This window comes from Rhineura floridana, chromosome 6 (assembly GCF_030035675.1).
Source record: "Rhineura floridana isolate rRhiFlo1 chromosome 6, rRhiFlo1.hap2, whole genome shotgun sequence".
In the NCBI taxonomy this organism is placed as follows: domain Eukaryota; kingdom Metazoa; phylum Chordata; class Lepidosauria; order Squamata; family Rhineuridae; genus Rhineura; species Rhineura floridana.
In genome coordinates, this window is record NC_084485.1 from 49,808,258 (window position 1) to 49,823,050 (window position 14,793).

The window sequence follows — 14,793 nt, forward strand, 5'->3', positions numbered from 1 at the left end:
CAGTGCTATCATATCTTCCCGCAGTCTTCTCTTTTCCCTATGAGTCCGGCCATCACAGCGGGTATTAGCTCCACCTATCGTGCGAAGGCAAGAATGTCTTTGAAGTCAAGACTAGGGGCATCAGGCCCCTCCCACTCTCCAGTTCATTCTTGCCTTCGTACGAACAAGATTGAGATACTATAGCGTAGCATTTAGCTAAGTTTTTTCGTATTTGTCTGTTTATTTGTTCTGACTGGGTGCGAACCTAGTGTTACTTGTGTGTCTCCCCAGTCCATCCTTTCCCTGTTTTTCTGTTTAACTTCATTTAAGTTTATTTCTACTTCTTTGGAGGGTTCCCTCAGAGACCGCGGCTGCGGTTCTCCATGTTTTTGTGTTTAGCCTTCCATTTACTTTTATTTCCCTTGCTTGTCTGAGGGTCCCCACAGAGACCACGGCTGCGGTTCTCTACCTTTTTTGACCGTTTTTGAGCCTTTCCCTCCCTGGCTTTGCCATCCATCGGGAGCTCGCGGCTTTGTCTCTCCTGTAGCACTTTTCCTGCTCAAGCCGCGCTCTGTGGAGCTTTTGAAGGGACCGCGGCTGCGGTTCTCTTCCAGGCGGGAGCTTGCGGCTGCGGCTCCCTGCCCTTTTCCCCAGACACCTAATTTCAGCCTGCCGCCTTAATTCAGCCTGCCGGGGTTCTGCCTCTCCGGAGCCTGTTGATACGGCTCCTTTTCTCCCTCTATCTCCGTGACTTCAATTTTCGCCGCGGAGAGCTTTGCAGCCGGCGGCGGCAGCAGCTTGCCTTCCTGCTGCCTCATCCGTCACAGGCTTCTCTCGGAAGTCTCCTTCTTGGGGTTTTTTAGAGCCGCAAGCGCGGCTATCGGCCCCGTGGCTCCCCCTGCGAGACTGTGCTGGGCTACCCTTCCCCCAGTTCGTTACCAGACGGCCGCCATTGCTCCGTCTATCTCCGCCATTTTTAGATCATTTTTCCCGCCCTTCTTTTTTTTTTTTTCCAGGCGCCATTTTTGTTGGATTCAAATTTCCCGCCTTTTTTGTTACCCCTTTATAACCAACGGATACCTTCCCTGCAAGCTATCTCTATGTGTGTTGTCTGTGTGTTGTAGACAGACTTACACAGGGCTTCCTCACACACAAATTTACTGTGACTGTATCATCAAGGCTGGAGTTTTAATACAGTGGCTGACTTGTACTAAATCTGAATTATATTCAGTATTATCAAGGCTGGCGCTTTAATATCAGTGGCTGACTTGTACTAAAGTTGAATTATATTCAGTATTATCAAGGCTGGAGCTTTAATATCAGTGGCTGACTTGTACTAAATCTGAATTATATTCAGTATTATCAAGGCTGGCGCTTTAATATCAGTGGCTGACTTGTACTAAATCTGAATTATATTCAGTATTATCAAGGCTGGCGCTTTAATATCAGTGGCTGACTTGTACTAAATCTGAATTATATTCAGTATTATCAAGGCTGGAGCTGACTTGTACTAAATCTGAATTATATTCAGTATTATCAAGGCTGGAGCTTTAATATCAGTGGCTGACTTGTACTAAATTTGAATTATATTCAAAATCATCAAGGCTGGAGCTTTAATATCAGTGGCTGACTTGTACTAAATCTGAATTATATTCAGTATTATCAAGGCTGGAGCTCTAATATCAGTGGCTGACTTGTACTAAATCTGAATTATATTCAGTATTATCAAGGCTCGAGCTTTAATATCAGTGGCTGACTTGTACTAAATCTGAATTATATTCAGTATTATCAAGGCTGGAGCTTTAATATCAGTGGCTGACTTGTACTAAATTTGAATTATATTCAGTATCATCAAGGCTGGAGCTTTAATATCAGTGGCTGACTTGTACTAAATCTGAATTATATTCAGTACATCCTGCCCCCTCTGTGGCCGTGTACCACGCCTGAAATCCAGCCTACAGCACTAATCTGAACTATATGTTGTACATCCTGCCCCCTCTGTGGCCGTGTACCAAGCCTAAAATACAGCCTATATTATACAGCCTATATTATTCTAATGCTGATACCACAGTGCATCCTGCCCCCTCTGTGGCCATGCACTTAGCCATCTGCCAGTGTATCCTACCCCCTCTGTGGTCGTACACTGTGCCAGTTCGGGTCTTTACATCCTGCCCCCTCTGTGGCCGTGTACTGCACCCAAGTTAATATAAGATGGCAGAACAGCCAGGCATGTTGCAATCAGCCAATATGATGCCAGATCAGCCAGGCATGTCACAAACAGCCCAGCCGCAACACTCTAAGGCGACTAAGCCTAAGCATGTTAAAGCAATGGCTAACACAAAACATCTTTCAAGCCATAGCAAACCAAAGCAGCCACGCTATGCCTCTGTGCCAACCCCCACCACTACCACAGCAACTCAGGCACACATAAGCGATATACTTCATTCTCCTGCTGCTTCCTCTGACGAGGAAGATTTTGCTGGCTTCCACACTCAGCCTTCGCCTAACCAGCCTCCCTCCGTTTTACCGTCCCAAACATCTGCTCCAATAGCCACTCAGGCACAAACATCTACCACAACTGGGCTGCTGCCGTCCCCTGATTTCCTCTTCCAACTTCAAGCCATGCTGGCATTTTTCACCCAAATGCAGTCACCACCACAAGTTCCTGCCATACCCCAACTCAACATGGACCAACGTGCGTGTCATGAAGCTCATCCTTTCTGTTCACCTAACCCCTTTGATGTAGCCAGAGGCAGATGTATTGACGAAGCCTCGTATGCGGAGGAGTCAACCTTCACTGACCACGTCGAAGGAGATGACTGGAGCGACTATTCAGATCATGAGGAGGATACATCGTATCGCTTGTTTAATGCTTCAGACTATCAGCCCCTGGCACACAGGGTAGTTAATACCCTTGGTCTCCAGACTGCGCCTTCAACTTCCTCCACCCCAGCCATCAAAGGGGCCAAGGTTCTCAAATCCCCTGCACCTACTGAACATTACATCCGGGTGCCGGACCCGATTGCCAAATTGGCCTCTGAAGAATTGGCTCACCCATTCCATTCTCGCCGCTTCAAGAACCTGGCTGACAGGTTTTACGCCCTAGCTCCGGACTTTGCCACCAAGTTAGACGTCCCTGGCATAGATGAACCAATCGCTCGCCTCGTTTCACGTTCTCTCTTGTCCAGGGAAGGGGAATCCCAACTAAAGGACACTACTGAGCGACGAATAGACTTCACCCTCCGCAAAAATCACGAGGCCACTGCCCTCTCCATGCGTGCCTCCGCTTCGGCCTCCATTTTCTCCAGAGCAGCTATGATGTGGCTGGATGATCTTCTAGAGGACACTAACCCTGATCCTGTCGCACTCAGAAGGTCACTGGTAAAGTTGCGTAAGACAGCAGCTTTTGTGGCCGATGCCACCTTGGATGCCACTCAATTGGGGGCACGAGCCATGACGGCTCAGTCGCTCGACGGACCCTCTGGCTTCGCCACTGGCAAGCTGATTCAGCGGCCAGAATGAATCTGTCCAGGGCTCCTTACTCCGGATCATTACTCTTCGGCGAGGAAGCTCTAAAGGCAGTGCTGGTTGATCCCAAAGACGCCCACAAACCGGTTCTGGCCACTGTCCAGAACATCGACCACAGGCCTTTCAGGCGATCTCCTTCCTTCTGTACTAACCAGCCCTTTCGAGGAACGCAGCCAGGAGGACGAGGCCGCAACTTCAGATCCTATGACCCCAATTCATTCAGGGGCTCCTGGAACCAACGCTTCCAGGGCAGAGACCTATGGCTGGCTTGTCAACTTCGACAAAAGCCATCTCCAACCAACCCAACGCCTACTACATCTAGGAGCAATATTGGACACCCTGCAGGCAATGGTATTCCTGGCTCCAGATTGCATCACTGCCATCACAAGCATCGCAAGGTCCCTGATGCAACAAACATCAGCAGACGTCATGCTTCTAGCCAGGGCGCTCGGAATGTTCATTTCTACAATCCATATTGTGCCATGGGCTCGAGCCCACACTCGGCATCTTCAATGGACTCTACTGCCCTTTCAACAGGACATTGCCAGCTCCAACCATCGCAAAGTTAGCTTGACCCCCGCGCTGCGCCTATCATTCCGCTGGTGGACGAGGTCCCAACACCTCTCCAAGGGCATGCCGTTCAGAGAACCACACAGAACTGTTGTAACCACAGATGCCAGCCTCATCGGCTGGGGAGCCCACTGCAACTCCCAGTACGTTCAGGGGGTTTGGTCCACCACAGAGCAGACTCAAAGCATCAACTGGCTGGAGCTAAAGGCTGTACATTTAGCTCTACTTCATTTTCAGTCTCTGTTCCCTTTGGACCATGTCCTCATTCGAACGGACAACACGTGTGTAAAATCACATTTGAACAGACAGGGGGGCACCAGGTCTCGTTCTCTGCAGGACCTAGCCTCCCTCATCTTTGTCTGGGCAGAACATCATCTACAATCCCTGAAAGCAGAACATCTCAGAGGGATTTGGAATGTGACAGCAGACTGGCTCAGCAGACAACAGGTTTTTCCGGGGGAATGGAAACTTCACCCAGCCATTTTCCATCGTCTTCAGAGTCGGTTCGGTGAATTCTCAATCGACCTGTTTGCCTCCAGTCGCAATTGCCAGCTTCCCAGGTACTTTGCCCGATACCTGGATTCAACAGCGGAAGCAATGGATGCTTTGACAATACCGTGGCCAGACGGTCTCTTGTACGCCTTCCCTCCCATACCATTGTTAGCCAAAACCTTGAGGAAGGCGCGAACCGAGAGGGCACAGCTGGTTCTGATAGCACCATTTTGGCCACGCCGACCGTGGTTCTCAGATCTTCTGGCAATGTCAGTGATGGACACTTGGACACTTCCAGTCAGGCCAGACCTTCTATCCCAGGATCCAGTATGGCACCAGGACCCTACTTGGATCAACAGGTGCTGCAATATCTCCATAGCGGCTTTATGATGGGACTTAGACCCAACACTCTATGTCGACATGCGTCCACTCTGTCGTCCATTCTCTCAGTGTCCTCTCCTGGAGCTCCTATTTCCTCACATCCGTTCATCAAACGTTTTTTGAGGGGAGTTGCCCTACGCTCTCCGGCTGTTGTCCATCGGTTTCCCTCATGGAGTTTGCCGAAAGTTCTGCAGGCTTTGCAACGCCCTCCGTTTGAACCCATCAGGACTGTGCCCCTACGTATGCTGTCCTTCAAGGTCTTGTTCCTGATCGCAATCACATCTGCCAGACGCGTTTCGGAGTTCGGCGCATTGTCTTCTGCTCGACACCTCTGCGTCTTCCATAAGGACTCTGTTGTGCTGAAGACTGATCCTTCCTTCCGTCCCAAGGTTGATTCGGTTTTTCATTGCAACCAGGACATTGTTTTGCCTTCCTTTTGCCCAAATCCTACCCATCCTCTCGAGAAGGCTTGGCATTCGTTAGATGTCCGGAGGGCTCTCAAGACCTACCTGTCTAGGACCCAAGAGATTCGACGAACGGAGTCTCTGTTTGTATCCTTTCATCCAAGGTCTATGGGACATAAAGTATCCAATTCTACCTTATCCCGTTGGTTAAGGGCATGTATTACTTTAGCATACGAGTCTCTGAAGCTGTCAGTTCCAGCTAGTATAATGGCTCATTCTACCAGGTCAGCTGCCACTTCGGCTGCTTTTGCCACTAATGCTCCTGTTGCCGATATTTGTAGGGCTGCAGTCTGGTCTACCCCACACTCGTTTATAAGGCATTATAAAATTGATCGCTATGCCTCTGCTGACGCTTCTTTTGGCAGACGAGTGTTGCAACAGGTTCTTAATCAGGATTAGCATGTGGTCCCACCCTGTATGGGCTGCTCTGGTACATCCCGCTGTGATGGCCGGACTCATAGGGAAAATGGACCATTGGTCTCACCTGAAGGGTGATTTTCCTATGAGTACGGACATCACGACCCTCCCAGTTGGAGGATGACTATATATTTTCTAATGTGTTATATATTACTGTTACGCTATTATATTTAAATTTAAGAGTGAAGTCAAGACTTCTAGTTCTGTTATACCGCTATGTTGGAGTCATGTTACTATGCATGGTACTATTGTGTTATTTTCCTGCTGCCAGGCCTGTTGGCCTTGTTCTTGTATTTTTAGATATTTCTCCTTAGACTCGCTGCGAATGAACTGGAGAGTGGGAGGGGCCTGACGCCCCTAGTCTTGACTTCAAAGACATTCTTGCCTTCGCACGATAGGTGGAGCTAATACCCGCTGTGATGTCCGTACTCATAGGAAAATCACCCTTCAGGTGAGACCAATGGTCCATTCTCAGGCTAAACATGCCCAGTTCTTTCAGTCGCAGGGCTTAGTTTCCAGTCCCCTGATCATCCTTGTTGCCCTCCTCAGAACCTGTTCCAGTTTCTCTGCATCCTTCTTAAAGTGTAGTGTCAAGAACTAAATGTAGTACTCAAGATGAGGCCTAATCAATGCCAAGTAGAGGGGAACCAATACTTCATATTTATATAGCATTTGCCTTTTTTGCAGCACTATCAGCTCATATTCAGCTTGTGATCAACAACAATCCCAAGATCCTTTTTGCATGTTGTGTTGCTGAGCCAAGTATCCATCTTATAACTGTGCATTTCGTTTCTTTTTCCTATGTGTAGAACTTGCTCTTATCCCTGTTAAATTTCATTTTATTGAATTCAGCCGAATGCTCAAGCCTATCAAGATCCCTTTGAATTTTGTTTCTGTCTTTCAAGGTATTAGCTTTCCCTCCCAAGTTTGTATCATCTGCAAATCTGATAAGCATTCCCTGCACCTACTAATCCAAGTGATTAATAACAATGTTGACGAGCACTGGACCCAGGACCGAGCCCTGCGGTACCCTGCTTGTTACCTCCCTCCAGTTTCAGAAGGAGCCACTGATAAGCACTTTTTGAATAACTGACTATTTTGGGGGGAGGGGTGGGATAAACCAAAATGACCTGGGGATATTTTTACATAAGATGAGCTGATACCCAGGCAGATATTATGCATTACATAACCAATATGTATTTACACTATAAACCTCAGTTGAATATCTATGCATTAAACTTACTGGATTATACCTGTATTTATGCATTAAAATACTGGATTATACCTGTATGTGATATGCTTCTGCCTCCATTTTTGTCCAGTTAGTGCATATCGCTTACTCCTTCGTTTATGGCTTAGATGGGGATGATCAGGAACACCACAGCGAGGCTTCTTCATCCACCTGGAAAGCAAAACATTCCCTAGTGAGTCTGGAAAATATGCTAAATGATATGATTATGAGTTTAGCTGTCCTATTCAGTGGTTCAGCCACAAATAATGAATGCTAATTAATGGACAATCAAGATAAGATAGGAATGCAGATTATACCTGTTTGCCAGCCTAAGAGTGTTTTGCCTGGAATGGAATAAAGAGGCTGTTCAAACTGGGGCAGAAAAAAGAATGCTTAGAGTTTTTGTAGTTCATTCACAAGAAGTATTCTTGAGTTCTTGCTGTTGATTTTAGAGATTGAAGATGTTTAAGAACTAGTGTTACATGCATGCATGCTATCTCTCCCTTCTGTTCAATCTGTTTGTAAATAAGGCACCATACATCTCCAGTATTCTCTCCCTTCAAAGGGATCGCTCAGGGAAGTGGGGACCATGAAACAGTATTTTAACAATAACTTGGTTTCATTATAGATTAGACAAAGTCATAGCGCCCAAGAGCATCAACGCATTTACAAATCACGGTAACTATATTATGGGCTGTAAGAAGCAGGAAGGGATGAAACTCGATATTCATATGACTGTGGCTACATGAGGGAGGGCCAAACTACTTGCCTTAAAAATGCATGGTTTTTCTTGCAGAAATAGCCAGGATTTCATCTTCAACCCATATAAATTGCAGGAATGGAGCTCCCCAGTCCAGACTGAGATTGCAGCAGCACAAAGGGTTAAAGCCCCTCTACCCTCCATGTGAGAGTCCCATTCTGGATTCCCACCGCCTTTGCTAGCTATTTCTGTAAGAAAAATTCGGCACTCATGATTAATGTCTTTGGCCCTATGCAAATCAATAAAGATCAAGCTCAGATTATATCAAAGATACATACTGAAAGAACATTTTCTCTGGGTATATAGAATGTATAAGATATACAGTAAGAATTCTTATTATAGAATTAAGGTATAGAATACCTGTGCATAAATAAGAATTTAGATTGAATTTTTTAAAAACCATGAATGCCATCAATATGGCAGTATTACACATTGAATACCATGTTGTTTTAGAAGGGGCATGTGATGCACAGACATTGTGCTTGTTAAACCAATTTAGTTAAACTAGCACAAATCCCTGCATGAATACTCTTATTTTGGATTTAACATGGATTATTTCAGTTTATTAGTCCATTTTCAGTTAAGGCTGGCTATATGACCTAGGCATCCGAGCATGTTCTGTTCCCGGAAATATATAAATGCCAGGTGAATTTATGCAGGTCTGCGTTATATAATATATGATTTCATGTGGCATTTAAGGATTATTTTGGCAAATACAATGTTTTCAACTATTTACAAAAGTAATGCTTACTCAATAGTGGTTGGGTCCAACACTCCTGTTACAGGGATGCCATAAAACTGCTGCATAGTGGTGACTGCAAACTGCATGACTTTTCCTGAGTGCAGAGCAGACATTCGGGTGTCAGAAGGAAGCAGATAACCATAGGTTTTTAACCAGCTCTGAAAAAATATGGTAAAACAAAGCCAAGTTTACAACCTAATCTGATTTGACAATATATATATTAGGAAGTTAGTTTGTTATTTTTAACTTTTATTTATTTAATAAATGTATACCCTGCTCTTCCTTCCAGTAGGAGCACAGGGTGGCAAGCAAAAAGACTAAAAACATTATAAAACATCTTAAAAATAAAGTTTAAAATATATTAAAACAAAACATCTTTATTTATTTATTTATTACATTTATACCCCGCTTTTCTTTTCATGATAGAAAAAAGCCTTAAAAACACATTAAAAAGCAATTCCAACACAGACGCAGACTGAGTCTCTACTTAAAAGGCTTGTTGAAAGAGGAAGGTCTTCAGTAGGTGCTGAAAAGATATGGTGCCTGTCAAATATTTAAGGGGAGAGAATTCCAAAGGGTAGGTGCCTCTACACTAAAGGTCCAGTTTCTCTGTTGTGTGGAATGGACCTCCTGCTAAGATGATATCTGCAGTGGTATCTAACAATGACATACATTGTTAATTTTAATGTAAATTCTGAACTAAAATATTGTACTGCATTTTTTTACCTCATTCATTTTACTTGCTATGCCTGAATGCATGGTATTTTGAGGAGAACGATAAAAGCACAAAATGAGCAAAGCCTGATTGTCTTAATCACTGCTTGTGTGCTAACTTCCCAGGGTGGCTGAATTACTGTATGTGTGCAAATTTATCTATTTTGTCTGCACACAGGTAATTAGTGTACATAACTCAATTTCAGCTAATGCGCTTATTTTTAAGTACATACCATATAGTTTGGGGATGGGGAATTGAGCACACATCTCTATTTTACACTCTTATTTTCTGTCACACCCAAAATGTATAAAACCACTTAGAAGGGCAGTCTACATGGCTTCTGTAATATTATAAGTTCTGCAGACTACATACAGTTCCAATGAGAATCAAATTAGGGTTTTACAACAGAAATGCATGTATTTAAATGTAACCACATTTGAAAGGTTTTAAGAACATATTCACAAAGGAACATAGAAAAATTGCCTTAATCCAGATCAGACCACTCATTCACTAAGCCCAGTATTTTCTGTGCTGACTGGCAGCTGCCTTGGGCAGAGGACTGTTCACCAAATTAAACCTCAGTTCAAACTACATGCAACAAGGCCTGTGTTAGGTCTGCCTCAATGACACATAATTAATATGTATATATATGTATCAATATGTATCAATATGTATTAATCAGATCTTGGAAAAGGTACTTTTTTGAACTACAACTCCCATTATCCCCATCCAGCATGGCCACTGGCTGGGGCTGATGGGAGTTATAGTTCAAAAAAGTAACTTTTCCAAGCTCTGGTATTAATATATTAATAAAATAATTGACACATAATTAATGTAGGGCAGATATAATTAATTCACTATTAGAATATAAGATTATAGAAGAATTTGGAAATGTATTCCTAGGTAAATAGCTTAGATTAAAAATTGATATTAGATTTAAAATTGAAAAAGTGTTAGTTCTCTCTTGAAAGTAAGTCAGAAAACAACCATAACCGGTGTCACTACCTATGCATCTCATAATAGGGTTCATCAGCATAATGCACATGGAGATTGCAAATTCTGATGGTAAGATGTTTGTAGACCTGTCAAGTATTGAGCAGAGATCACAAGTTAAATCATTTTAACATATTTTCAACTAAGTAGTGATGTCACAGGTGGTGACATCAACAAATACAGCTCTATTGTTCAAATATTACAGATTAATTTGCTCAAAATAGTCTACATTCTGAGTAAAGATGTGAAGGCCTAGAAAAAAAACAGCATTTTTTTGGGGGGGGGGGCGAGGGGACCTGGGTTATTCCATTTTTGTCCAAAACCTTTTTTGTTTGTTCCTTTTCTGAAAAATTGGTGGGGGGACATTCCCCCCCCCAATTATTTTCTGAGCCTTCACATCTCTAATTCTGAGGGCCAAAGATATTAATTTAATCACATATTTTAAACAGCATGCTTGGGACCTCTATTTTTTAACAAAAAACAGCCACATGGGGGGGGGGGAAGTCCTGACTGGGACCATGGATTGGGGAGAAGGGTGGGATTTAATTCTTTCCCCCATGCTATTTTCCTATCAAATATCCCTGCAAAGCTGCCATTTGCTGCAATATTCCTCTAATTAAATTCGTGTTTTCATTTCATAAATACATAGAGTGATATCCAATTGTATCCATCCACTTGTGCAATGGACTGCCACTCGGACAACACTGCACACCCTTTAAAAATATATATATTTGTTTTGTATGTAAAGCATTAAATAACTCAATCCTAGGACACTCAGAGGAAGGCAATGGTAAACCACCTCTGAATACCTCTTACCACGAAAACCATATGAACAGAGTATTCAAGATGCAACACGAGATAGTGATGGAAGATGAGACCCCCAGGTCAGATGGCATTCAGCGAGCTACTGGGGAAGAATAATGGACAAGTATGAGTAGTGCTGTGACTAATTGCGCCACTGGGTCAAAGCCGAAAGGAAGCCTAGAGGCTGATGTGCACAGATGTGAAAGGAGAGTCCAGAGTTGTACGACGCACACAATACGAACATGGAATGTGAGAAGCATGAACCAGGGAAAGTTAGAAATTGTCAGGCAAGAAATGGAACGTATCAACATTACAATACTTGGCGTGAATGAATTAAAATGGATGGGAATGGAACATTTTCAATCAGACAACTACAAAACATTCTATGCAGGAAATGAGAAATCAAGAAGAAACGGGGTTGCTTTCATAGTGAGAAGTGATGTAGCAAAAGCAATTAGAAGCTACCATGCAAGGTCTGAGAGAGTGATATCAATCACATTAAATGGGAAACCTATTAACATAAGCATCATCCAAGTCTACGCTCCAATGGCAAATGCAGAAGAAATGGAATTGGAGAGATTTTACACGGAGGTACAGGAGGAAATTGATCACACACCAAAACAAGATGTGCTGATAATCATGGGGGACTGGAATGCAAAGGTAGGGAACAGAGAAGAACTAGGAATTGTGGGGAAATGGGGCTTAGGAGACAGAAATGAAGCACGAGAAAGACTTATTGAATTCTGTGAAGCCAATAATTTGTTTCTTGCGAACACATTTTTCAAACAACCGAAAAGAAGACTGTACACGTGGACATCACCAAATGGTCAATATAGGAATCACATTTATTATATAATTGGTAGCAGAAGATGGAGAAGTTCCATACTTTCTGTGAAAACAAGACCAGGAGCAGACTGTGGTGCAAATCATGAACTGGTCATATAAAAATTCAGAGTAAAGCTAAAGAAGAACAATAAAGCAATCATAATGCCAAAACACAATTTAAATAACATCCCAGAAGAATATAAAGATAAAATAAGAAAATAATTTGAGCCTTTAAATTTAGTTGAGAGAGAGTCAGAAGAACTATGGAATGAAGTCAGAGACATTATCAGGGAAGAATGCAAAAAGACAATACCTCTAGTTAAAAAGAGAGAAAGACCTCAATGGATGACTGAAGAAACTCTTAAAATGGTTAAAGAGAGAAGGAAAGCAAAAGCAAAAGGAGGTAGAAACACGGTCAGAACCCTAAATGCAACCATACAACAACTAGTACATAGGGACAAAGAAAACTATTACAATAGTTCTTGTATAGATATAGAAGAGGACAACAAAAAGGGAAAAACAAGAGCCCTATTCCAAAATATTAGAGAAATGAAAGGGAAATTTAAACCAAGAGGAGGGATGTTGAATAATCATCAGGGGAATACACTGACTGAGATGAAATAAAAGGAAGATGGAAGCAATACACTGAAGAACTCTATGAAACAGATGCAAGGATGACAGATTCATTCATGGGGAACCGTATGATGAAGAACCAGAAATTTTAGAATGCGAGGTAAAAACTGCTCTTAAAATATTTGGAAGAAACAAATCACCAGGAACAGATGGCATACCAATAGAGTTGCTACAAGCTACTGAGACTGAATCTGTCCAAATTTTGACAAAAATTTCTCAAGAAATATGGAAAACTAAACAATCGCCCACAGACTGGAAGCATTCAATATATATCCCAATTCCAAAGAAAGGGGATCCCAGGGAATGCAGTAATTATCGAACTATTTCCTTAATATCCCATGCAAGTAAAGTAATGCTCAAGATTCTACAAACAAAGGCTCTTACCATATATGGAGCGAGAAATACCAGATGTCCAAGCTGGATTTAGAAAGGGAAGAGGCACCAGAGATCCAATTGCAAACATACGTTGGATATAATGGAACGGACCAAGGAATTTCAGAAGAAAATCACCCTGTGCTTTACAGATTACAGCAAAGCCTTTGACTGTGTAGATCATGAAAAACGATGGAATGCTTTAAAAGAAATGGGGGTGCCACAACATCTGGTTGTCCTGATGCACAACTTATACTCTGGACAAGAGGCTGCTGTAAGGACAGAATATGGAGAAACCGACGTTGCCAATCAGAAAGGATGTGAGACAGGGGTGTATTTTATCACCCTATTTGTTTAATCTATACGCAGAACATATCATACGGAAAGCAGGATTGGACCAAGATGAACAAGGTGTGAAAATTGGAGGGAGTAACATCAATAATTTAAGATATGCAGACGATACTAGCAGAAACCAATAATGATTTGAAACAAATGCTGATGAAAGTTAAAGAGGAAAGCACAAAAAATGGGGGTGCCAAAGCATCTGATTGTCCTGATGTGCAACCTATACTCTGGACAAGAGGCTACTGTAAGGACAGAATATGGAGAAATCGATTGGTTCCCAATTGGAAAGGGTGTGAGACAGGGTTGTATTTTATCACCCTATTTGTTTAATCTATACGCAGAACATATCATACAAAAAGCAGGATTGGACGAAGATGAAGGAGGTGTGATGGATTGATTCCATAAAGGGAGCCACAGACCTGAACTTACGAAATCTGAACAGGGTGGTCCATGACAGATGCTATTGGAGGTCATTGATTCATACGGTCGCCATAAGTCGTAATCGACTTGAAGGCACATAACAACAACAACGAAGGACACTAGTACAGGACAAAAATGGCAGATGATAATGAAAACATATCAGACAGAGTTGGTGAAATCCAAGTTAAACAAAGTTAGACACATATAGGAATTACTGTGCCGTAACAACCCAGATTAAAAATTAAATATGGTGGATACACAATCACTAATTTTCAGTAGGTAGGTGTGGGTTTCTCATTAGTGGTTTGCAAAATTATTTTATATTTGCAGGTACTGATGAAAAACATTTCAAGATAGTTCAGTTCAGTTTAAAGTAATCCAAAACTGAAATGCCTCAACACAGGCTCTTGAAACAAAACAGAACTATGATGGTTTGAGCCAAGCCATCCTATAAGTCAGAAGGAACCACAGTTGAATACCTGGTTCAGTTATATGGCTTGCTCACCTAACTGTACGTATTTAGAAAATTAATTGGCTTTAAACTGAAAGACAGACAAGAGCTATTCACACTCTCCCCTTTAATGTGTGTTCAACAGTAAATCAACCTGATTTTTCAAAGAAATAATAAAGTTAACCCCTTTAAGTGATTTAAACTGTTTTTATCAATTTTAGATAGCAAATACAATGAAAAACACAGTATAAAACTGTTGCTCAAAACTGAAATATCAACTACGTCTTTCTAAAAACTACGCTGACTCCTGGTTTCTGAGCCCAGTTCAATGTACTGCATATACCCTTAAAACCCTGAACAGCTTGGAACCAGTTTATTTTAAGGACTACCTCTTTCCTCAATAACCTGCTTGATCAGGGGCGTCACTACCAGGGTGCGGAGGGTGCGGCCCGCACCCGGGTGTCACCATGAGGGGGGTGACACCCAGAGCTGCCCCGCCCTGTGCCATTGCCCACTGCTCCAACTCCTCCTCAGAGGCAGGCAGGCGGGCAAGACTGGGAGCAGCGTCGGCGGGGTGAGGGAGGCGCACCGGTGTTCCCAGGCCTTCTCCGGCTGGGTGTCCCTCCGGCGCGCGCCCTCCCAGCGGCATGGACGGGGTGGCTGGCATCGAG

General features: G+C 43.0%; 1 protein-coding gene across 2 annotated transcripts in view; it reads right to left on the bottom strand.

The window, feature by feature from the left end:
- MMP24 (matrix metallopeptidase 24) overlaps positions 1-14,793 on the bottom strand; it is a 73,477-nt gene that overhangs the window by 38,922 nt on the left and 19,762 nt on the right. For both annotated transcript variants that reach the window (XM_061631768.1, XM_061631769.1), the window contains exons 2-3: positions 8,574-8,722; positions 7,117-7,233 (exon numbers count right to left, since the gene is read on the bottom strand). In XM_061631768.1, coding sequence (XP_061487752.1) covers positions 7,117-7,233; positions 8,574-8,722 — 266 coding nt within the window. The remainder of the gene's footprint in view (positions 1-7,116; positions 7,234-8,573; positions 8,723-14,793) is intronic.